General features: G+C 36.8%; 1 protein-coding gene across 2 annotated transcripts in view; it reads left to right on the forward strand.

Moving 5' to 3' along the window:
• The window catches only part of RUNX3 (RUNX family transcription factor 3), a 424645-nt gene that overhangs the window by 144144 nt on the left and 255501 nt on the right, over positions 1–25000 (forward strand). The window contains exons 2-3 of one of the 2 annotated variants that reach the window (XM_044083073.1): positions 10925–11184; positions 13931–14087. In XM_044083073.1, coding sequence (XP_043939008.1) covers positions 10925–11184; positions 13931–14087 — 417 coding nt within the window. Of the gene's footprint in view, positions 1–9668; positions 11185–13930; positions 14088–25000 lie in introns of those variants that run through there. The other variant, XM_044083065.1, reaches the window with a different exon arrangement.

A 25000-nucleotide genomic window follows, 5' to 3' on the forward strand; every position in this document is an offset into this window, starting at 1 on the left:
ATATATCAGAACTACAACTTATAAGCATGTTTTATATATCTCAACACTGTAAACATCAATTTAGACTGCCCTAAACATTCGGTGGTCCTTGAGTATTAAAGTTTCCAATATACGCTCCGAAAAAATTTACTCATTTGAGTGCGCCGATTTGCCTAGGTATAGTCTTGCCTGCTAGAGGCTGTCTTTGTAACACTTGCAAACTACAACAATCATTATACTCTTCAGGAGTGCAGTTTAAGTTAATACGTTATTATAAGTATGCATGAGCTGGTGATGGTTTTACTTTATGTTTATATAATTAATTGTACCATGCCATGTTTTGGAAACACGTCCTGGTGGGGATCAGTGCTCTACCCAGAACCTACTAAACAAATTTAAATAAATAAAATAAAAATAAAAAGTAAAGCTTTTCTCCTAAAAAAGAGAAATTAAAACTAAAATGTAAAACCATAACACTGAAGTACTATGCCCTTATGCGTGTTTTGTGTATGTCCTTGCGTTGTTTCTTGCGCCGGAAAATGCCCTATACTCACGTGAAAATGGGTCAGTATGACCGAAAAGTAACTTGTTTTAAGCATTCATAGAAAGCATTAAAATAAAAAATACATATCTTAAACTAAAAAGTTTACACCTGCTACTGAAATAGCACACTTCAGAAATAGTCTGGGACTTTGTAATTAAAGGATGTAAAAATAATGCTATGTGAAATGAAAACCCTTTCCCTTGTGCGGTGTTTAAATGCCACCTATCAGCACTTGCATGCATGTAAATCTATAGCAATAAAAAGTGTTTACAAATTTTGATTACACTGAAGTTTTCATATTAAGCAGATTTTCCTTTAGAAACTTTTTTTAATGCTTTACTAGCTCTCTGATAGCCACCTAGCCGCCATATCTGTCCCTCCCTAATTAATGCTGATTACCTCACTTTTCTTAGTATTTTTCGAAGCATTATAACCTAATTAATCATTCATTTCTTTCCACACCGTAGACATGAAATGTTATACATACCTCTCAGCTGTACAGATTTTCACAGAATGCCCAGATTTTAGCTTCGTGTTTTTGGTCTGTTTCTCAAAAAATTGTGTTTTTCTGGCAAATCACTGAGGGCTGAAGTTAGAAAATAATGACAGGCGTTGGAGTTTTCGACTTCATACCCTTCAGAAAATGTATGCTAATAATGCAAAACCTGTTATTCTATCAACTTTTTAAGTTTGTAAGAGCAATATGTAAAAGGTGTCCATATTTTTGGCCTTTCTCCCACCAGTATTATGGCTTTTGTCCAAATTTCTTGCTCTAAGAGGTTGAGAAGGATGGTTAAGAAATGCTTGTCATGTAACTTGTAACAGTACAAATCTGCCAAGTTCTACTGAAGAATGTTGACTCCTAACGTTGTTTGTCATGCATGAGTCAGACCATAATTAATATGGTTATTGGAAAGCATGTCATTTCCATTAATGACAATAGGAAGCTACGGATTTAATTCTGTACTACCAACAAAAACAGAATTGCCTACAATGTATGAACTCTTTCTAGTATTTGTAATCACATAAACTATGTAATTTAGTCACTGTTTGGTTACATGTTAATTGTATTTTTTTCACGGTTAAAAGCAGAAACCATCTTTTTGCTGGATGCTCTGAACCAGCCCCAAAGGGTACCTTTGAAATATAGCTTTACAACAGGAACGGTTTCCTTATTTCAAGGCGTGGTTTTGCAACCTAGCCACTGTCTCCATTAGGTACCACTGCAAAGCGGGGTACCCTGGTGACACACCCTCTCCAAAGATACAGCGAAAATGTGGGCGTAAATTAGTGGTTACAATATCATAAATAGATACAGTATTTATCAAAATTAACGTTTTTAACAGTACAAACCCGACTGTCTGTCTCACAGAGAGAGAGGGAGAGAGAGACACACGCCTTTCTGTTCTCTTTGTGGACTTCAAAGGAAAGCACTCATTGAAATCCAGAATCCAGTTCCAGCCAGAGTTGTGCATTGACAGTTGCCGAACTTGTTGACTTGCAGCTGCTAGTTTTTCAAATCTGATCTAGTGCTGTGGCTAAGGAGCAAAACAGCCTACAAAGGTTTTGGTTAGTGGTCACAGAAAAAAGTGACGAAGATGGTCTGTTTTATGACAGCACTACTGAAAGGTTGGGTAGAACAGTTGTGGGAACTGCTGGCTCTTTCGTTACAGTATATATGTGTACTAAACAAGGCACAGTCCGATTTGTTAAAGCAGTTAGTAAGTTGCAGGTTGTTAAAGCAGTTAGTAAGTTGCAGGTTGTGATTGTGAATCCCCAGTCAGAGTCCTTTGACTTAGTAGACCAAACCTTCTAAGTATGTTAAAAGTGAAGTGCCACAGCGACTCGCCAAGACAAGCAAGAGAAATTGTATTCGTTCTTGTTTCTGTGCTTTTATTAGAGGTGCATTTGTGCCCCTACCTTTGATAGCAACATGTTACTACTCTTCCAAGGAAATACTGTTTTCATCCTGTACTATCTCAGCGTTTCAGTAACCCTGCTCTTCTGAAATATCCTTGACTATGTCTTATATCGGCTGTGGCACACTTTAAACCGGTGCAAATCTTTGCCATTTATTTAGATGCCTGAATGGAGGCATTTTTTAATACAATGATGATTTTTTTTTCGAACAAAAAAACCACATTCAGTAAAAAAAATCATTTTTGTTTTATTTCCGAGGTAAAGTTTAGTTGTACGAATTATAATAGCTGCTGTATAACCATATTAAAATTTTATAAATACTGCTACATTCAATCAAGAATACATCAAGAAGTACCCCGCACGCCACCAACACACACACACACACACACACACACACACAGCATAACCGACCAAAATTAGAACCTGTCCTGCTGACAGAGAGGCAGGTTGGGCTGTCGTATCGCTAAACCGCTACTGAGTGCAGAGTTCAGACTGTGGATTGTGCGACTGCACAAGCAATGGGACCCCCATTCAGAGTGTGTATTGTTTGAGTGCACAAGTAATGAGAGCCCCACTCAGATCGAGTAGTGTCTGAGTACACAACTAATGGGACCCCCGCTCAGACTGTGTATTGCTTGAGTGCACAAGTAATGGGAGCCCCGCTCAGATTCTGTATTGTTTGAGTGACTAATGGGAACCACTTTTAGATTATGCATTGTTTGAGTAGACAAGCAATGAGAGCCCGCTCAGATTGTGCATAGTTTGAGTGCACAACTAATGAGAGCCCCCCCCAAAAAAAAAAAAACGTGTATTGTTTGAGTGCACAAGTAATTGGAGCCCCGCTCAGATTCTGTATTGTTTGAGTGCACAAGTAATGGGAGCTCCGCTCATAAAGCAAGAATTGCAGACTGCCTCTCAAATATTCATAAAGGTAAAACAGCTCAACTTAAAAGCAGGAAGCAGAATTTGCATACTATTTTCCGAGAGGTACGGTAAGGTGTTGGGTTATAACTCAGCATTAATTACAGTATATAAATCGTTATAACGAGGCACGAAAGACGTCGCCTCTATTTTTTAGCATTTACTACACACAATGCCCAAAATAGCTGTGCTTGAGATTGCCCCCTGTGCCCTTTTAAGACAAAATTAAAACGGTATCGTAACGCAAGTAGTTTGTTATGAAAAATCACTCTCAGAGGCAATCAGTGCTCTGATCATATCTTTTTTCTCTTGTGCCCTTTCTTACCTAAATGAAAACGTTGAGAGTTAAAATTGTCACATATCCTTAGGCACTACTCAGCAGTGGAGGCACAAAATAAATGTCCTCTTGTATCTACAGCCTCGTGTTGATGCCACTATGCCACTTTGCATTTTAAAATAAAGTGTACACCTCAATAATCGTTGCCCTAAAAACATTTAATGATCGTATCGTTTTATAGTTTTCAACTGTTGCACTTTTAACTATAGATTTTTTTTTATGAAGAACCCTACCTACCTAATATCTTATGTACAAATCGAAGCTGAGCATTATTTGCAAAGTTATATTCATATTTCTGCACTCATTTAGCGAGACTTGCTTGGGACAATGTGCTTATATGATTAAAAACATCGTTATCTCCCCCCTCCATTATGTAGGGAGTTCATAAAGTGTGTGTGTGTGTGTGTGTGTGAGAGAGAGAGAGAGAGAGAGAGAGAGAGAGAGGAGGGGATGATTTACATTGTGTGACATATAAACAACACTTTTCCTCCTTTTGTGTCATCCTCACCTTCATTATTACTGTCGACCCACCGTGGTTATTTATACGCCTTACCGATAAGGGTATAAAGATAACTAGTGAGCACATCAGGCTATCCATTATAGAAGTTCGGGAAAAGCAATGAAAACACAGAACATATTATTTATTTACTTAAAATGTATTATTTATGATTAAGAATATGAACACACGAAGGAAAACGAAATTTGGGTTATTTGTTGTAGCACTTTGTTCCCAGTAGATGCAAAAAGATTTAATTCGAAGTCCAGTGTTACTAGCATATTTTATATCCATTCCTTGCGAATATTAACGTGATATAATAATTAAGTAAACATCGTTCAGAAACGAGCATTAAAGATACTCAAATGTCCATGTAGTCTCATTCGCAGCACCTGTGTTTAGGAATATTATGACTTCATATTAATGCTCCATAATAGGGTTCACAGTGACATCATAAAAAGGTCTTTCGATTTCCATACGATGCATACCTGAAATAATATATAATTTGTTTGTAATATGGCTGGTACAACAGAACATAGAAAGAAAACAAATGATGCATGTAAAACTACTTTCAGTGACGTTACTTTTTTTTTTCTTTTTAGTGTCAGGTGAATGTTTCTCCCCCATATGAGGTATGCCGCATCCTGTTGCTTGAAAATGACTAGTACATACCCAGTATTATGAAAAAATGATGCTTTACCTAGAAATCGGCTGGGCCAGATTTCAAGCTGAGAGCTAGAACAATGCAGTCTGTTATTTTTAATTTATAAAGAAAGGAAAAATAAAATGCATTCTGAAAACAATTTTGTCCTGCCCATAGCTCTCAACCTTCCGTGTCCAAAATGAGAAACACTAGCGTTCATAATGTGGAACAAATGGGCAAAATGTGGAGCATATACTAACGGCTTACTAACAAGTTCAACTAGGAAGGTCATGGGATGGTTAAAATATGATGGTTTTTACTTACAAAAAAGATCTTTTGATGAATTAATATGATTCATTTCTATTTACCATGGATTTCGGTTAAAAAATCCTTACACTGAATGTGTAGCAAACCCTTTCAATGTGGAACTTCGGCGAAGATTAACTTTTTAAGACCCCAAATGAGGTGCGTTTGAGAAGTATGGTCCTACCTGAAACATAGTCATCAAGTCAATATGAGTTGCAATAAACAGTGTGAATTGGACGTCTATAATCCAGACGTCCAAAGTAATAAGTCAGTTCACTATATAATATGAAGTATATACATGGCCAACCTACCTTGTAGAATAATACTGCAGGCAGGTATTTCAGTTACCCTCGGCTAGTCTAGATACCACACCGAGTAAGGTTGTAATACCCCAGAGACAAGGGCTTTAAGGATTTAACAGGAACCACTTCAGAAGATGCAGGAGATAAAATGCTTTAGGAAGTCATTGGTGGTAGTGGAAAGAGCACTTTGTGTAAATAATAAGAATGCATTGGTTTATTTATTTACTTTGCTTTTGTTTACCGGGTATGTCCGGCTGGGTGTAGTCAAACAACTCAAAACCCTTTTCAGCCGAGGCCCGGAGATAAAAGCTCCAACATATAAACATTTTTAAATAGGCGTTCAGTAATATTCGTGAACAGGCATTAAATGATATACATCAACAATTACACATACATGTGCTAATTAGATTGCACTCCCAATGAAAGGAAAGCAACACTTATAAGACATTCATGCATTAGCAGATGTTGAACATTGCGCATTTGAAGAGGTATTAGTGGGTTTGTCAGATAATAAATCATGAAACTAATGCTTAGAAATTCAAAGAAACTGAAGCGAAGGAAGGTCAGAAAATATTAATATTGTAGTTAACTGGGGACTAAAGCAGGTTAAGTGACAATTCTATATATAGCTATCATAAGGGTAACATTAGAAACAGAGGTGGGGTGATCAGTGTCATAAAACTATATGGCTGGTAGATGCTTTGCTAGCAAAACTACTCGGGTATTGGTGAAGAGCGATTGCGGGGCTTAGGATTCTGAATGAGAGCAAAGAGTTTGATGAAATGGCGAGTTAGAGATAACAGTGGTATCTGTCCTGGAGATGCACAAGATCTGAATTAGGATGTTGATTAGAGGTTATCAGAGGGGGTGGTTGATAGCAAAGGTACAAAAGATGCAGCTGTGATTATGGCATTAGTGGGTGATTAAGAAGGCATGATAGGGGAGATGTTATAGGGGAATGCAACTACAAAGAAAGAATGAAAGTAAGGCGTATGGAACAGGTTAAAATGTATGCAAGAAGTAGTAGAATTTAGGTTTTCATTCATCAAAAATGAAATTATAACTCGAACTAAATACGTACATAGTTAATATACTGACTTGTGTTTCTGTGTATATCTGTATTCATGCACGTCGTCCAGTCTTTTTAACGAAAATACACAAAGATCAGCAACATGATAAACATATTTGTATGACTTACAGCTTTTCTAAAATGTTAAACAATGTTAGTGTTTCTGCTCTTGTCTTTCTGAAATGTGTACTTTTGTGCCATAACAGTGAGGAGCGCAGCCATTAAAATTTAGAAGTACAGATTTCTTGATGTAGATAAGTATTAATATAAAGACGCCTTGCAGTTCGTTAAAAGGCATACTGCGCTTTATCCTGTAGCTTCGGGTTTGATTCCCTCATTCACCTCGTAGTGACTCTAACCAGAGGGCGCTAGTGGTTGGTCGTCCACGAAAAGGAAATGTTGTCCTTTGTAGGTTTACATGATTATTGACTAGAAGGTTTACCTGCTTTATAAATAAAATCATGTCTTTTACACTACTATTTTAAACAGTAGTTGTCATTATTTGCAGCTTTGTCTAGTTGTTAATGTAATATGCAATACGTAATTTGTATTTTTGTGTGATAAAATGTAGGTGCATCCCTCCACCAAAGTTATGAGTGCTTCTGTCCATCAATCATTTCATATATGATTCCCACTAACACCCCCCTCCCATGTTATCATTGTAACAGATCAGAATAGGAGCTGTTGCTCTAAGATCATTACATTTGGATGATATTTAAAACGATATGGTCCTTTGAAATGCACTCCTAATTCATAACGAAATAACCACAATTACGTACTGCTGTCACCAACAAGGGTGTTAGTATATCTTTCGTTTAAACTAAGAGCACCAACTCTTGCGCAGCCGCTTTATATTTCTATGTAAATTTATTGTCTCTCAAATAAACAGCTGTATGTTTAGGGGCTTTTGAATAATACAGTCTAGATAACTGCTGGATCAGTTTGTGTACATCAACAGCCTGAGAATATAAATATAATAAAATATAATATGAGCACGACAGTGTTCAAATGTTTATACAAAATACGTAATCCAGTACAGCATAGATTATCGGAGTGTTTTATCAATGTAACATTAAAAAGTGGCTTTTGAAGACTGATTAATATTATTACAAATTAACAATCCTGGACTGCTAATAACCACGTCAGACTGCATCAGTGTGTGAGGAAGACAGTGTATTGTGCCATATGTTTGTTCTAAACCAGATTACTTATTTATGGAACAATGAATGCCTCATTTCCCCACCTGAGAATCAATGTTGTGTGGTTTCACTGCTCAGTAATCTATTTCTGGCATTAGTCTTTAGTAACTGTTATTTTTTTATTCATATTGATAAGCACTGAAATGACCAAGAACATCTCACGGTTGTGAAAAGGTTTAACAATGTCCATTTAGATAACCTCTCCGAAGGATAGTATACAGACACTTATCTTGGTAAAATAGTGCTGCATTCTGCACATTAAGAGTGAGAGACGCAGAGAAAATGAATGGATTACTGAATGAATAAATAAACAGATAAATACATATATACAAGCTGCAAATGTTTACTGGTACTGTATGTATATATATATATATATATATATATATATATATATATATATATATATATATATATATATATATATATATATATATATATATATATATATATATATATATATATATATATATATATATATATATATATATATATATATATATATATATATATATATATACATAAACAGTATGTTTCAATATTCTGCAACAATCAGCCCACTTAAAGCTCATTGCTGCTAAAGTGTACTGTCTGATTTATTTATTTTTTTTATTGTTGCTATGTTGGTAATGCACATACTAGCTCCTTGCTTGCCAGTAATCATCATTTTTTCATACAACTTAAATAAAATGCGTTTGTTAAAAAAACAGCGGTAACGGTATCACATAAGCCAAGAGTGAGGTTTAAGACAATAATTACATCTACTGGCGGTTCATATTATTAGCTTTTTTCAAGGATAATATGATCTAATATAAGCTGAGCTAAAACCCAGCAATGTGTGTGTTATTTATAAAGTATTTACTGAAAAAAAAAGCATAATGAACCGTGGGAATTAAAAGTTCTTACCTTTAATTGTGTTAAGGTATGTGAAACAATATGATGCCTTAAGTGATCGTTTTAACTATACGTTTTGTTTTCTATATGGATAGTTGTTTTTATTTTAAGGGAGTTTGTGTGTTAACGTTTGGTACCATTTTTCTTAGTACCAGACTTTAGTCGCTGTATGTCAGACAGACACTCGCATAACTGTGCGTGAATGATAACAATTACCGGTACTTTTCCTACAGTACTGTTTCATCGCATTATTGATACAGAATGTTGTGGTATGGCAAAAATCATTTTGATAGTGTACATTTCAAACATCATTTCATATAAATGGGTAAAGAAAAAAGAGAAAAAAAGAAAAGATACAGACAAGCTTGTCAAACTACAATTAAAAATTGCGTTTATAAATAACAAATGCAACTCGTGTTCAGTGTCTAGTATCACTCATTAAAAACACACCATTTACTGTTTATAGTTTTCTCTTGTTTGATTCAACTGTACGTGACTAATTTGCAAACAAAAATATGGTTTACTACAGTCATCGAATGTTAGTGTTTTAGCCAGTTTACTAAGCAGATAATTGCATATATGTCGCCATGTATTTATGCACTCATTTTGTGCATCTGCAAACAGGAAGTTATAGATATTTTGTAAGTATAATGTATTACCTGCTTAACAATGCAAGTACGATGATATTATTATAAAATATCATTTTTCTTGCGTCTTGTTTTGTGTGATTTTATTTCCAAAGTATAATTTTTATAAAGTGCAAGCTTAATGTAATAGTTTCCTGCTTAACCCCAACCAACAGCCTGAAGCGTGCAGCAGTTGCAGCAAAACACTAGTTTTGCAGAGCAGGTCCTGTTAAAACATTGGCTGAAAAAACGTGAACTGATTGGATACGACAGGTCCCGCCTATGCATAATCTTTTCCTATTTCTGTGGGTACCCGCCTAGAATGTGGAGACCGTTTATTGGGCATGCTAGCTGTCAATCATCCCCATCGTCTGCCCCCTGTACCTAGTACTTACCGCGGCGTCAGCTGTTCCTGGTTTTAGACCAACACAGGTTTCTCACGGAGTGTAAAAAGACAGCCTGACAAACCCCATTCTCCGCCGCTTGTGACATTTAATAAAATTAAAGTCTAGCAAAAGAGGATATACCTGCATTGCTGGCCAACCACAGGCTTCATCTGGCCAAAGACTGGAAAGTTAATTGACGTTATAAAGCAGACAGATGAAGGAATCCCTGGGCTGCGCCCACCTAACCGCTGAAGGAGTGGTCGGATGGTGTCTTGGCCACAGACTTGCCACTGAGGCAAAACACTTGTGACAGCTAGGGGGGATCCTGTGGACTTCCAAGAGTGACGAATGTAGAGACACCCCTGAAGGTGACAGCACTGAATTAGCACAAATCTGAGGCGCGCCCAAGGCTGTTGGGGGGCAACGCAGGAACGCTATTCTCCCAGAGGGGTTGCTGCAGTTTGGCACAGCACACTGTAATATCATCAAAGCCATCCAGGAAGAATACTGTGGGAGCTGAAAGTTTAACAGCACTGACTGCTTTGAAGTTTTACAAATGTATTTTGTGATCTGTTGATGCTGCAGGGTGACAACTATTAAGTGAGCTGCAACCTAACGGGACAATCACCTCCTGTCTATAAACTGTGCACCGATGAGGAGCTCCTGAAGGATACGGGGAGCAAACACACCACACTCTGTGACCCTAACTACTCCACATACCCTAGTAAACCTACTCGGGGAGACAAAAAAGACAAGGTGCAATTGCAGGCAAAAATTAAAGGGCACCGTAAACTTGTCACCGGCTCTCCAATTTGCCACGCACTTTTGACTGCTCACTTTTAATCGCTGGGGCCTGTTACTTAAGTTTCCCTTCCTCATAGAGCTCAAACTAGCTGCAAAGGATCTGACTGTAGAAGGCAGCCGGTCCGGAGCTGCAATAGCCTGAACTGAGCGATCAGAAAATTATCGGCAAACACTGACTTGCCAGATAGGCAGAAGACAGGCGTGGGCCTCCAGGTTTGCCATAATTGTACCTAGTAGGAAGTGAGCAGGATCAAAGATTTGGGTATCACAATTTCAGGGAGTGAGACACCAGACGTCAGGACCAGCAGCAGCAGAAGCCTTGCACCGCTTAGAAGCCCCCTTCCCTCTCTTCTCCCTGCTCTTTAGAACGGAAATTCGGGCTGGGCTCGCCCTCTGTAGGCTCAGCCCTGCCACCCACCCACCCTCTCACCCTGCAGCTCTACAGCCCCATTCCCGAGTTGGACTGCTCTAACCCAGCTGTTGTGATGCGTTTTCCCGTAGATCAGCAGACGAGCAGGCGGTTCACCCCTCCGTCCACCACCTTCTCCTGCGCCAAGATGGGCGAAAGCAGCAGCGGGACTTTGGGCAGCCCTCCTGGAACGACAGGTACCAGTAGGCAGCGGACGGACACTAGCCGCTCAGTCGTGGAAGTGCTGGCAGATCACGCTGGAGAACTGGTGCGCACAGACAGCCCCAACTTCTTATGTTCCGTTCTACCTTCCCACTGGAGATGTAATAAGACCCTGCCAGTGGCCTTTAAGGTAAGTCTTCCACTAAATATTTCCTTTGTTCTTTGTTCAGAAAAAAGACAGACTCTGATTCAGGTTAAAATATCTTATGTGCCTACAGGAATACTTTATCTCCACACAAATGTGAAGGGAGTTTTAATAATCATTATGCTGCAACTCCACTAGTGAAGAAAATAATAGCATTTCTATTGCACAATATTGTTTTCGTTAGATCTGTATCAGTGATAAATATATAGTTGTCACGCATGCTAGCTAGCAATGAATGTTGATGGGCAATAACTGGCAGTAATGCATGCAGGCCTGCTGTGTAAATCTGAAACTGCCCATATGTGCATATCCAAGCACTTTGGTTAAAACTTCTGGTTTTGTAAAATGCTGCATTTAAGACGTGACACAAGGCAGGGCTGCTGTAGCACTTAGATCTATGCAGAGAAAACGTGTGTTGTTGTGTGTGAACGCGCGCACTTTTGTGTTCATGCATAAGACTAGAAACTGTTATAATTCCAGTAAATACTATAGTTATTCAAAATACTTTAGTTTTGTAATGCATATTAATGACATAATTATGAAATCAAAAAGTTGATAAAAAATGTCAGAAACAAATTCTTAATTAAACAAAATTAAATAAGTAATACCATTATATTCCTCGAAATTACACACACACACACACACACACACACACACAGGTGTGCACTTCTTTTAGGCAACTAATGTCTCGGGCAAGGGTGTAGCTAGGCATATTCAATGTACTCACGAGTACATTTTTTTCTGAGCATCTCTCAGAAACCTCAACACTCAAAAAGCATAGACTGTTTAGAACTCTGTAAATGAATATTTACAGTATGGAGGTATACAAAGAATGCTTATGTGAAAGGAATACAGCTCTAAAAACTTTTTATGGGTATAAATTGTAACAGTTAAACATAACATGTCCACTTCCTGCATTTGGGGGTGGGTAGCATTTTGAAGGTTGAGTATATTTTTGAAAATGATAGGTGAGTGGTGGGGCAAAAGTGTTAGGTCTGCGTACAAAATGTAAATTTCTGGCTACACTCCTGGTCTCGGGTATTGTGTGTGGGTTAGGAAGTCTTTTGTAGGAGATGAATAAAACCAATTTCACCAGGCCTTCATCAATGACTGTTTTCACCGTTGCATATCCAAAACCAAAAGCGTAAATAAATAAATAAGTAATACAATTAACGAATAAGAGAAGTAATGACTTTATTTACAATTACTATTGTCACAAAACGTAAATAACAAATAAAAACAATCACGCGCTCATTTAAAGCGGATTTAGTTTTTATCAAATGAGTAAAACGTACACAAAATATTTTCTGAAACTGGAATATCTTTACCTGAGTGTTACGTTTGGAGGGGCCTGGTGTATGTTCCGAATATAACTGTCACATGCAATACGTTTTGTTAAGCATGCTAGGGTATGCCAGTGGGTTCCTGTAACTTTATTCATTAGCAAAATTAGAAAAAAAAATGTTATAGTCTTATCCAGTCTATTAAGAGTAGGAAGATCCAGGCTTTTAGAGGGAATAATCCTGTTAATAGTTGATACTGATCTCGAAGGCCTTGCAATCTTTATGTCTAAGCAGCAAAACACATTTTTTTTATTAGTATGTGTTGTTTTTTGTATTTTTTATAAAAAATATCTGTTTAGCCGACTGGGATGTCCACTAAATAGATATATAGATAGATATAGCATGTTTATTAAACTACAGCATTTTATTTACGTTTTACTATTTACATTTCATTTTAGTGTGTATGTAGGCAATACCTCTCAACTGTCCATATATATATTTTTTCAGAATGCCCAGATTTTTGTCTCATATTTTTAGTCTGTTTCTCATACAAAATGTTTAGTTTTCCGGAAAATCATTGAAGATTGAAGTCATACAATAATAACAATCATTTGAGTTTCTGACTTCATACCCTTCAGAAAATTCATACTAAATCAAAACCTGTTTATTCTATCAACTTTCTAAGTTTATGAGAAGATCATTTAAACATGCATTTTCTAAAAGGCTGTGTAGTCTGAAATGCTAATGTCTGCCATTGATAATGGCTTTGTTCAGACTGGTTGCGCTAAGAGGTTGAGAGGTATGATATGTGCTGGTGTGCCTCTATCTGTCATACTTCAAATTTGCAAAACTGTGCCTGATTTTGCAAAACGTGCCTGATATATATATATATATATATATATATATATATATATATATATATATATATATACACACACACACACACACACACACACACACACATTTTTTTTGCCATGTACCCCTGTAATTTGATTTTCTGCTAAATCGGTAAAGGTTTTATTCTTCTTATTGATCATAAAATGACATTGCTACAAAACCTATCTTCTAGGAACTTTTTTTAATTAAAAGTGACTTAGAGGAATTTTTAAAATTGTAACTTGTCCCTGAGTTTGCCCCCCCCCCCCCCCCAAACACACACGCACACACACACACGCATTATTTTCAGGTGTGTAAATAATCCCTGAGCAAGGAAGTTGAGAGGTACCAGGACTGTCTGTCTGTCTCCCCTGTATTTGTTGAAATTTACCCAGCATATTGGCAAGCGTTAGTTTTTAGATTGTTAAAACTGCATCACTGAGCCTCTGTTACATTATTGCAAAAGATGCCGGCGGAATCATGTTCCGTCTATCTTCCAAAAGAGTACAGTAAAATAATTTACTGGAAACTGAGTTGATGGAATTGCACTCATTCTGTGTTTATGCTGATAGGTGGTGGCCTTGGGCGATGTCCCCGACGGGACCCTGGTCACAGTGATGGCGGGAAACGATGAGAATTACTCAGCAGAGCTGCGCAACGCTTCAGCGGTCATGAAAAACCAAGTGGCCCGTTTCAACGACCTCCGGTTTGTGGGCAGGAGTGGAAGAGGTAAGTGATCATATACAGAGGTGCCCCCTATCCGCAGGACAGACCCTATTTGGGTAGCTGCTTTGAGGGGGGGGGGTGCATGAAAAATGACAAATGCCCTGAAATATTAGTATAAAAATATTACCTGAGGATCCTCTTGTAGCATCATAAGACAATGACTTTCTGTCTAAAATGCATTGATATTATATGTGAAACAACATACATTTTTATACAATGAGCTTTTATCTTGGGGCAAAAAATGTCCTTTGCATATGTTGCGGTTGTTGTTTGTCCTGCAAAATCTTATTTTTTCAATAAAATGTACCCCGCTTTGGGTACCTGAAGATGCACAGCTACAAGTAGTCCTGTCTTGTTTTATATTACAAGATTGGCTTTTGAGGGCAGTGGTGGTGGCGGGTGGAGGATAACAAGTGTCCTCAGCCCAAGAGGAAACTGTTAACGAAACGTCTGCAGTGCGGTTTAAAGCAAAGGTACAGCAGATACTATGCGTTTATATGATACACTAACCACACAGTGCAATCTGGTCAACTATTGCCTAATTTCCAGCTGTAGTGACCCATGAAATCACATGCCAAGACGCCACAAAATACATTTTCCCTAGAGACGGTTGCCAACTTACTGTACTTTTCATATTCAGGAGCATCAAACCCTATACCCTGCAACGGGCAAAATATGGTCTGCTCAGTGATGTGCCTAGCAAACCTTACAGGAAACAACAGGCTCATTTTATTGTGGAATTTGCTCAGTACAAGAGAAGGGGGCATATTGGTGTTAAATGCACAAACTCCATTGCTGAAACGCCACAACGGTTTCAAGACCACCACAGAAATGTCCCCATGAGCAGACCTCATTTATCTCACAAATCAATAACCAATATGATAGATAAGTAAATCAATCAACCAATCAATCAATAAATAAGTGCAAATGCTAGCATGAGCTCTGCGTTATATACCCCCATCACAGTACATGGTAATGTTTTCCGATTCAGGTGTTATGGGGGTAATCATTTCATCTAGTTTTAAATCTATTGTGTAAATAAAGCAGACCTACCCTGTTGTTTTAATATGATTTGTAGAAGAAATATTGTGCAGCTGTAGTGGGGAGCCATCGACACACACACACACACACACACACACACACACACACACACACACACACACACACACACACACATTCGTTATGTGCACTGAGCTTGGATTTTCGAAGAGAAAACATATGAAAAATTACATTCAGCAGTACATTTACATCTTCAGTTATACAAAACAAGGTCAGTAGGCTTAGTCTCCCATTCAGATAAGGCCAGGTATTCTGCGAGATACAGCCCGTATCCAGCTTGCTTTTCTGGTACATACAAGTAAGAAATGAAGACGATATTAGTGTATATCATAGACTGGGCGCTACAATGCTCAGGTGGTCTGGTAATGTGTTCAGTCCTTGTTAACCAGTTATGCAGCTGATGGTGGTGGTGGCCAGCTTTCAGGAGCAAACACAATGCTTGCAGCAGCTAAAAGCACGGGGGGGGGGAATAAGTCAGACCTCTAAACTGTCCTGATTTTCGCAGAATGTTCATATTTTTGCCTCATATTTTTCGTCTGTCTCTCATACAATTATTGATTTTCTGGCAAATCACTGAGGACTGAAGTCACTAAATAATGAAATGCATTTCAGTTTCAGACTTCATATCCTTCATACAAGTCACGATAATGCACATATTGTTATTCTAGCAAATTTCTAAGTTTATTAAGAACAATGCTTAACGTCTGTCCATTATTTTGGGCCTTTGCCTCCTCATCGTTTTTGTCTTTGACTGATTTCTTGAGCTTAGAGCACAAAATCTGGGCAAAGTAAAAAATAATGGGGGTGGGGGTAAAGGCCCAAAAACAGATGCATATTTTAAATGTCGCTTTTATACACTAAGAAAATTGCTAAAGTAACAGATTTTGTGCTGACATGCATTTTCTGAAAGATCTAAATTCTGAAATGATAATGTCTGTCATTATTTAATTACTGATTTGCCAGAAAACCACATTTTTATGAGGAACAGACATACAATATGAGACACAAATCTGGATATTCTGCGAAAATTTGTACAGCTGAGAGGTATGCTTTAGAAACACACGGTGTCAGTTTAGCAGCAACACAGATAAACTGAAATATTGGTAATTTCTATGAACCAGTGTAACGATTTGCACTCACATATCAGGGTATTACAACTAAAGACATTTACGGAAACAGCGTAATAATTCAACGTATTAGTCACGTCTGTCAGTTAACAGTATTATAAGTTGAAGTGGTACAATCTGCATCAGGTTATATTTGAGTATGAATGTTTCAGTGTTCTACTTTGTTCAGTGTACTAACAAAGAAAAAAAATATGGAACTGGCTGTCCTGTGAATTCAGACGTACGAATTACTACATTGCTGGGTCTTTCAGTAAAGGTGGCAATATGTTGTCCCGGTTCGGGCAGTTGCTTCCTGTGTGGGCGGGGTAGGGTGTAGGTGCATGAACAACGGCAAATTTCATGAAATATCGCCATAAAAATATTTCCCAATGTTCCTTTTGTAGTCCCGTAAAATAGTAATTCTGTATTTAAAATACTTAATATTATATGAAACGAGAGAAATATCTTAGTTAAGGAGCAGTCATCTACATAGTTACACCTATAAGTACTATGTAGTTTATGCAAAATACTTAACCATTATTGTTGTTATGAATTATAATATGTGCAGTGTTTATTTATTGTATGCCATATGATACTTACATTATATTGTATGGCTGTGCATAGCTATTAGCCCACCCACGTATAGCTTTGTAACAGAAATAGGCGCACAGTGAATGCATACACACAGAGGTGTGTGCGTGCCCATGTGTGTGCACTTGCGACAATGGAAATGTTTATATAAATATAAATATATTTAGCACACAAAGTAATTTATTACATGAGTTTAGTGGAAGGGTGTATGAAACCGGAAAACACAAAATAGGCTTTGTTGGTAACACATCGTTCATGTTGTCATCACCACACTTTATTTATGTGTTTATTTGTTTATTTATTTTATTTTATTTTGTTGATTTAAAATGTCCAGCTTGACAAAGCCCATTTGCAGTGGGCGGCTGAAGGGGAACGATCCGAAGAAGTGCAGGCATTAAAAGACAATATCATTCTGCAGCTAATTAATCATAATAAGAAAAATAAGAAAACTACAGTGAATTAAAACAATGTTAATGAAAATGGTCAAGTACAGCATAAAGACAGAATAAGAACAAAAATGTAGTCAGCGCACAATGTAGCTGGAAATGAGAAGTAGCTGATTACAATGTCATTACTTAGATGGTGCACATTTAACAGTACCTTATAGTGATACCAGCATGGTATGCAGGAGAAGGATCTATACGACCTATATAATGTACCTTATAGTGATACCAGCATGGTATGCAGGAGAAGGATCTATACGACCTATATAATGTACCTTATAGTGATACCAGTATGGTATGCAGGAGAAGGATCTATAAGATCTATATAATGTACCTTATAGTGATACCAGTATGGTATGCAGGAGAAGGATCTATAAGACCTATATAATCTATATAATGTACCTTATAGTAATACCAGTATGGTATGCAGGAGAAGAATCTATAAGACCTATATAATATACCTTATAGTGATACCAGTATGGTATGCAGGAGAAGGATCTATAAGACCTATATAATATACCATATAGTGATACCAGTTTGGTATGCAGGAGAAGGATCTATAAGATCTATATAATGGAGATGCTAGTTCTACATTATTTATGTATAATGGAGAGTTAAGGGAGAGTTCTGTGGCTATGTTAAAGACAAGTAATACTACACTGATGGAAACAAAGGTGAGATGAATAGTATCTTGGAAAAAAGTAAATAAAATAGACATGATGAGTTTACACAATTATGCTGCAAGGAATGTCGAGTAAAAGCAGTGTAGGCTGAAGACATGAACAGTAGGAAAAAGAGGGCAGGAAGTAACAGTGTAGTAACTTAGTTCAGAGGTGAACACTGCAGATTCGTGGTAGCTAGTGTAGTGGATGATTTATTTTTATAGAAGTGCTGTTTAGTAAGTTGTTTAAATAAAGATGAGATGCAATTTCAGAAAGTTGGGGGAAGAAAACTTCTGATGTTTTTGTGCTGTTTTACCTCCAAATTATTTTTTTATTTAAGCAGTTGAAATTAAATAATTTGCAGAGACCAAAAGATGCATAAGAATGCTTCATTTCATTAAAAGATGCTAAGTGAGAGACATGGTTTTAAGAACAGTTTTAAATGCAGTGTTTTACAAGTAAGACTTGCCTGATAATGTTGAATTCTAACAAAAATTTCTGGCCAGTATAGGGCTTTAAAAGTTATGCAATAATGCATTGACAATTCATTTCAATAGAAAACCTAGCAGTTTTAGAACATGCCATCTCCGATTTCTTGAAGAACTCAGTGGGTAAATCAGGCTAGTACTAGGTGGCATGTAGGTGTGTTTCCAGAGGCTGCATGGTGTCTTATGAGATGTGAATAGAGGTGTCATCAGAAATTTTAGTAACTTACTACACAGGCTTTGTGGCATCCCTGAAGGCATTCAGATATTCGCATCTCTTAGCTAGCACATTCTTCATTTTCTATGGTAATAAACATGGCTTACTGTCCTTCTTGCATTTTAAACACCTTTTTCATAAATGTGCGTGATTTTTTTTGAATGTATATGCTTAAAATATATCCCAGTGTTATTCCAAACTTAGCAATGCTGGTCATTATAAATGAATATAAGCTGCTTTCCAACCTGACCACTTATGATGCTTCCTTGATGAATATACCTTTGTGCCCCTACCATTCATTTATGTGGCTTAAATATCACAAATATTTCTAACATGTAGGGATCTAAATCTTCTGTGGAATATAACAATGAGGCGCATCACCATATGCCATGAGAATACTCCCATTATATTTGTTATACCCTGTCTAATGTGTTCAAATAAAAAATATATCATGGCAGAACCTGAAAGTTTTTTATCATTAGCATGAGACAGAATTATATTTTTTGATTACCATTTTTTATGATTGTGCAGTATAGAATGCTACCCCAAATGGCAGGTTAGACTTTGCAAAATGAAACTGTTTTTACAATGTTGATTTTGTTCTCTTAAAAGTCCATTTTTAGTTGCAAATGAAATCCCATTACAGCTTTAGTGACACAAACTAAAGTATTGATACTGATAATGTAATGCTATATATTTTATTGACTTGGAAACAGAGGCCCCCAAATCATCTGATATCATCATTCTTAAAGGCTTATGTACCTTTCTGAAACATTTTCACAACAGAAATTTAACCTCAGATTTTTAATGTTTGCAGGGCTGATGTATTCTACCCGAAATTTAATCTGAGATATTAATACTTAGGCTGTTGATGTATTATTATACCTGAGAAATCAAAACAAAAATTCTTAGCTATTGGAAACAAGAAACAATGCTGTTTACCAGACACAACATACTTAGTTATAGGTAGATTAGATTCTTAATGTCTAATTTATCAAAGAGCATCAGTTTAGGATTGTCAAATGCTCTCACTGAAGAGGATCATTATATATTTCTGTTTTTAAAAAAAATGCTTCAATATGTTATTCCGTGGGGCTACATAGCTGTCTATAAATGTTTATACTGCTTCATTGATAACGGAATACATTTGAAAGTTGAGATTTTATAAACATTTATACTTTCATGTTCAATCATGTATTTTAACTGAATCTAGGATGGTCAGCAAAAGCATTTCTCGGTGAACTGTGCTTTGCTAATGCATTTTTAGCAACGGTACTCTTTCTCAAGGAAAACATTGTTTGCTTACTTATTATTTATTTATTTATTGAAGTGTATGTAAGGTCTAATATTTTCCATGCAGACGGCAGTAATTTTTACCACTGTTGCCCTTCTTCTCATTAACTCTGAGATTCATTTATCAACACTGTGGAAGAACATAAGCATTTTATGCAGTTGAGGTAGGTGATCTTAGTGTGAAAGGGCTGTTTTTCAGTAAAATAACTTTCTACAAAAAATGCCAACTTCTGAGATCCTCAAAACACCAACTTTCTTTAAAAAGAAAACGCTCCTGAGATCATGACCTGATGAAACATACAGCTATCATTTTAACCATTCACTTCAGCAAACCGTTCCAAGTAATAGATCGATGCAAATAAGGGTAAAACTTGGCTAGGCTGGTAAGAGCCCTGGGGTCATTAGCCTAGTAACCGCCTATGATCCTATGATGGATAGGATTCCTTTAATATAGTTCATTAAAACACATTTTTAGGTACACTTATTTGGTTTGTTTTTATTTTTGTTTATTTTTTACTGCCCTGGAGTGGGAATTAACTCACTCCAGGGTATATGGATTTGGGAAACAAATTCGATTCTAGGTATCATTTAATACTTTTTATATTTATAGCATTATGCTTCACATTGCATACAAGTCATGCCTTCATTCGGGGTAGCTTTGCGCCCTTGTTTAAGGTGATTACTTATTTATTCAGATTGTTTTACTTATGTAGTAAGCACAAGAAATCTTTTTGCTGCAAAAAGACTTTTTATGACCACATATAATACATGTTCCTCTGCCCACAGACTGCCTTTACATGGCCACATTTGAAGAACTTGTAACCCAGATTTCCCACATGGAGGTTTCTGATCAGTCTATACCTCAGATTAAAGCAAAAGTATCATCTTAGATCGTATTGTTTCCAAGCTCAACATAGACTAGACATGTGCCTCCGTCTGAGAGTTGTAAAAGCAAATAATAGGACCCTGAAACTGAAAATATGTTTGAGAGTTTAGATGCAAATGATTAGAGAACATTCTGTTACAGCCTGCAGAGTTCTTATATATATCTTATTTTATGTACCGCTGCCTGTTGTACTATAAAGTGAGCAATGAGGCCTTAATTTTCCAAATGTATATTAGAAATAGACATACAGATACAACTTAAAATGAAAATGGCGGAGTTGCAGAAGCTGATTACAGAGAAAAGCTTTCTTATCTGCACACTCTTGTCTGTTTTCTTTGCCTAATAAGTAGTCTAGATATTTTGATTTTTTTTTATTTGGAAACTGTGCTGACCTGATATGTACAAGTGTTTCATTGACAGGCACACTCTCTGGTGATATATGACAAGTCACACAGTATGGTAGCAGAGACTAAGGGAATCAAACCCATGACTGCAGATTGGAGCTTATTAATGGCTCACAGCCTTCACACTTTCTGTTTACTGGTACATATTCAGTTATGTATCTTGTTTGTTAACTGAATGAGGACACTGAACCCACATCAGACCTTTCTTAGGTATGACTCAGGTTAAAGGTATGCATAATCACAGTATAACAAACTTCTTCACTATCTGTTATAAAAATGAAATGCAAAGCAAATATTTTACAGGTTTTATCTATACCCTTCTTTTGCCTCCCTTTTATTATCATGGTTATTTTGTACATGTCCCATGTGTGCTATGTCTCTGATTATGACTACCCTCACTTTGGAAATTGGTTGTTCTAAGAGAAATAGGGGCCATTGTATGTAGGTGTAATCTGTGCAAATCAGAAGAAACACAATTAGCTTTAAGTTACCTTGATTTTTTTTTCAATAACAGGGAAAATAAAATCAGTATTTCTGGATCTAGAGCAACATAATTAATATGACACATCTTTACAGTTAAACTTGAATATAGTGATATTGGTAAGCAAGGAGTTTTACAAAGTTGAGCAGTAAATAACTTGACATACGTGGAAGTGGGTCACAGAGCAAGTGCATTGAGTAAAAAGCTGATATTTAAACAATTATGTGCACTGAACACAGATGGACCTGACCGAGAGCCCTGGGGCAGATATATTGGGTAGCATGTTGCTTCAATAGTTAATATATCTACCTTATAACTTCAGGGTCCAGGTTTTACCCTTAGCCTTTCATAGGAGTTTTTATGCTGTCCTCATGTCTGTGTGATTTTTTTTTCATACTCTGGTTTCCACTCATTTCCCAAGAACACACATTGGTTAACTGGTTATTCTAAATAATCAATAGATATTGCATTTATCCTTGCCGTTTCGGCTTGAGTCAAGGCTTTAAAGGGCTAGAGGTGGACTCATTCATGTAACATAATAAATGAAAACATTAAAATGAATGTCCTTGTTTGAAATCAGAAACCTGGGAGATATGAATTATTATATAGTGTGTTGACACTCTTAAAGGGACAGAGCTGGTCATTTTTAAGAAGGTGCTGACTGTTGGGGTGCTGTGGAGCCCCAAACTGAGAGTGTTCTGAGTGATGTAAACAGCACCATTACACAAGATTAAGGATGGTGAAGATGTATATTCACACGTAGCAGGGCTACAGCAGAGAAGGTACAGCAGTTGTTATGCAGACTAGGTGCAGAATGTTAGAAAATCTTTAGAAAAATAAATTTACATTCAGAGGTTTGTAAGCAGTATTTCTTTGCAAAGAAGTGAAATGTTTTGTAGCTGTGCACAGAATCCTAAATGAGATAAAAATATTGTGGGGGGAGTGGGATGTACCAACAACTCCAAGCATTAAATAAACAGTGACCACCTATAATACAGAGTCGGAATAATTATATATATATATATGCTTTACTTTGTCGAAATTGCACTAAAAAAAGTAGGGGACTACTTACGCAAAAGTGCAATTAAACGAATATCAGTTCAACGAACTGATAAACACAAGAAGGAAACACAAAAAACAGTGTTTTGCACCCCCCATGTGGTGGGCTGTGTCCCCCCACCCCGCTACTTAAATATACTAACTCAAGAAATCACACTACATTGCGGAAACAGGTACATTCCTTTTTCCCCATTGTAGTGTGCTTTGGTGTCACAGTGTTTCCTGTTTCCTTTCATATCGGTTTGTAGAACTGATCTTCACAAAAGTGCACTTTCATTTAAGTGCACTTTCACATAAGTGGTCCTCTTCTTTTTCGAAATAATGAAATTTCGACAAAGAAAAGTATACCCATATATATATATATATATATATATATATATATATATATATATATATATATATATATAAACATGTATTATTATATATACGTGTGTGTGTGTGTGTGTGTGTGTGTGTGTGTGTGTGTGTGTGTGTGTCTAGAGGAAGACAGATAACTATGTTTTTAGGAATAAGACAAAAGACATATCAGAAAAGGAGGCATTTCATAGCCAACTAGTCATACGGGGTGGCGTAAGCCACAATAATTTGGGCTAGGCTTATAAATGCCTTAGGGCAGATAGCCTAGTATAAACCTATGAACCTATACTGGAATTTTCAGGTTATTTTTACAGGTGACATACCATAAGTTAAGTAGTTTTATGAGAATCTTATATTAAGCAAATGACTGTATTAACTGTGCATTTCTCATACATGAACATCTTAGGCTATAGTACTTTATAGTCTCTCCCATTCAAGACTGTCAACCTTTAATTATACTTGCATATGGCCAGTTTGTGGCTGAAAGGGTCCTTTGACCAGCCCACCTGCTTGGTTAACAAATTCAGATAAATAAGTAAATTAAAAGTAAAGCTGGTGAGATTCAAACCTGGGTTTCTAGTCTGGCAGCATAGTACTTTCATCAGTATGAAATCCTGCCTTCTTTCAGCATTTATTGGAAAAAAAGAAAGAAAGTATTAGATGACATTTGAGCACCATGAATAAACATGGAAGGGAAACAACAACCCATACATTTATGGGGGGGGGGGGGGTTAGAGACCCAAGAAATGGAAAAGCTGATGAGCAACAGACAGTAAGTTGAGTCAGTGGGATAGGATATTCAAGAATTAGCACACATAATAGAAACCATATCCACACCTCTTTTAGTGAATAACTTAACAAACTGCTGACTCCTGTGAACTGGTGCATACAAGATACACTTTTTAATGAAGACGTGTGCAGTTTGGGTGGGATCACATCAAATAATTCTGTGTCTTTTGGGTTCACTGCTAAGATATTTGCATCACAGCTCCAGAGTTTTGTCTTGAGCTCCTTTCTCAGATTGTGAAGAGTTTTACATGTTCTCCCTGTGTCAATATAGTTTTTTGCAAGCATTCTGACCCACCTCCCCAAAACATGCTGATTGATTAACTGTGCAAAAAAATGGTACATATATATATGTTGCATTCACCTGTGTCTTTGTGGCCTTGGTCATTTCTAAAAAAGGATATGAGAAGAACCAGGTTATTTAATTGTTGTTGTCTTATAATTCTAGGATCAGTGTTTGAATCTGACCTCAGGTTAATGTATATGCGCCATCTGCTTTTCCATCTCCAATTGTTTCATTCAGAAATGTGGCATAGGTTGATTAGCTGTTTTGAATTATTCATAAATATAGCTTTTGCCCTTAAGGCTGACTTTGTGGCTGGAAATGGTCAGTAAGAATCAATTTTACCTAGTAAACATATGATAATGAGCATTTATAACATGGTGACTGATTGGATAAGATCTCTGCCTCACTGCTTTAGGGTTTGCAGTTCATTTCTGATCCAGTTATTATCTGTGTGAAGTTTGTATGAAATCTCCATGTCTGCATGGGTTTCTCCGTGTATTATGATTGCATTCCACCTTCAAAGATTATGTGGCTTGGATTGCTGCTCTAAAGATTGTTTCACTTATCTTGTTAACAAACTATCAGACGATGAGATACATATCAGTTTAGAAGCAACGGGTGTAAGCTTGCTCCAAATAGAAGGCTGTTGTTGTTTGTTCTTCCTTCAAAAAGTATTAAATGCTTGGTATTCTCGTAGCTGATGCATCAGTCCATAGAATATTCATGTCTGAACATTTTCTTTGGTTGTCACAAGAGAGGGAGAGAGAGTATTGATTCATCTAGTTAAGTTATCAAAAGGAC

The sequence above is a fragment of the Protopterus annectens genome, chromosome 1.part1 (assembly GCF_019279795.1).
Source record: "Protopterus annectens isolate FY-2018-M chromosome 1.part1, PAN1.0, whole genome shotgun sequence".
NCBI classification, from domain to species: Eukaryota; Metazoa; Chordata; order Ceratodontiformes; family Protopteridae; genus Protopterus; species Protopterus annectens.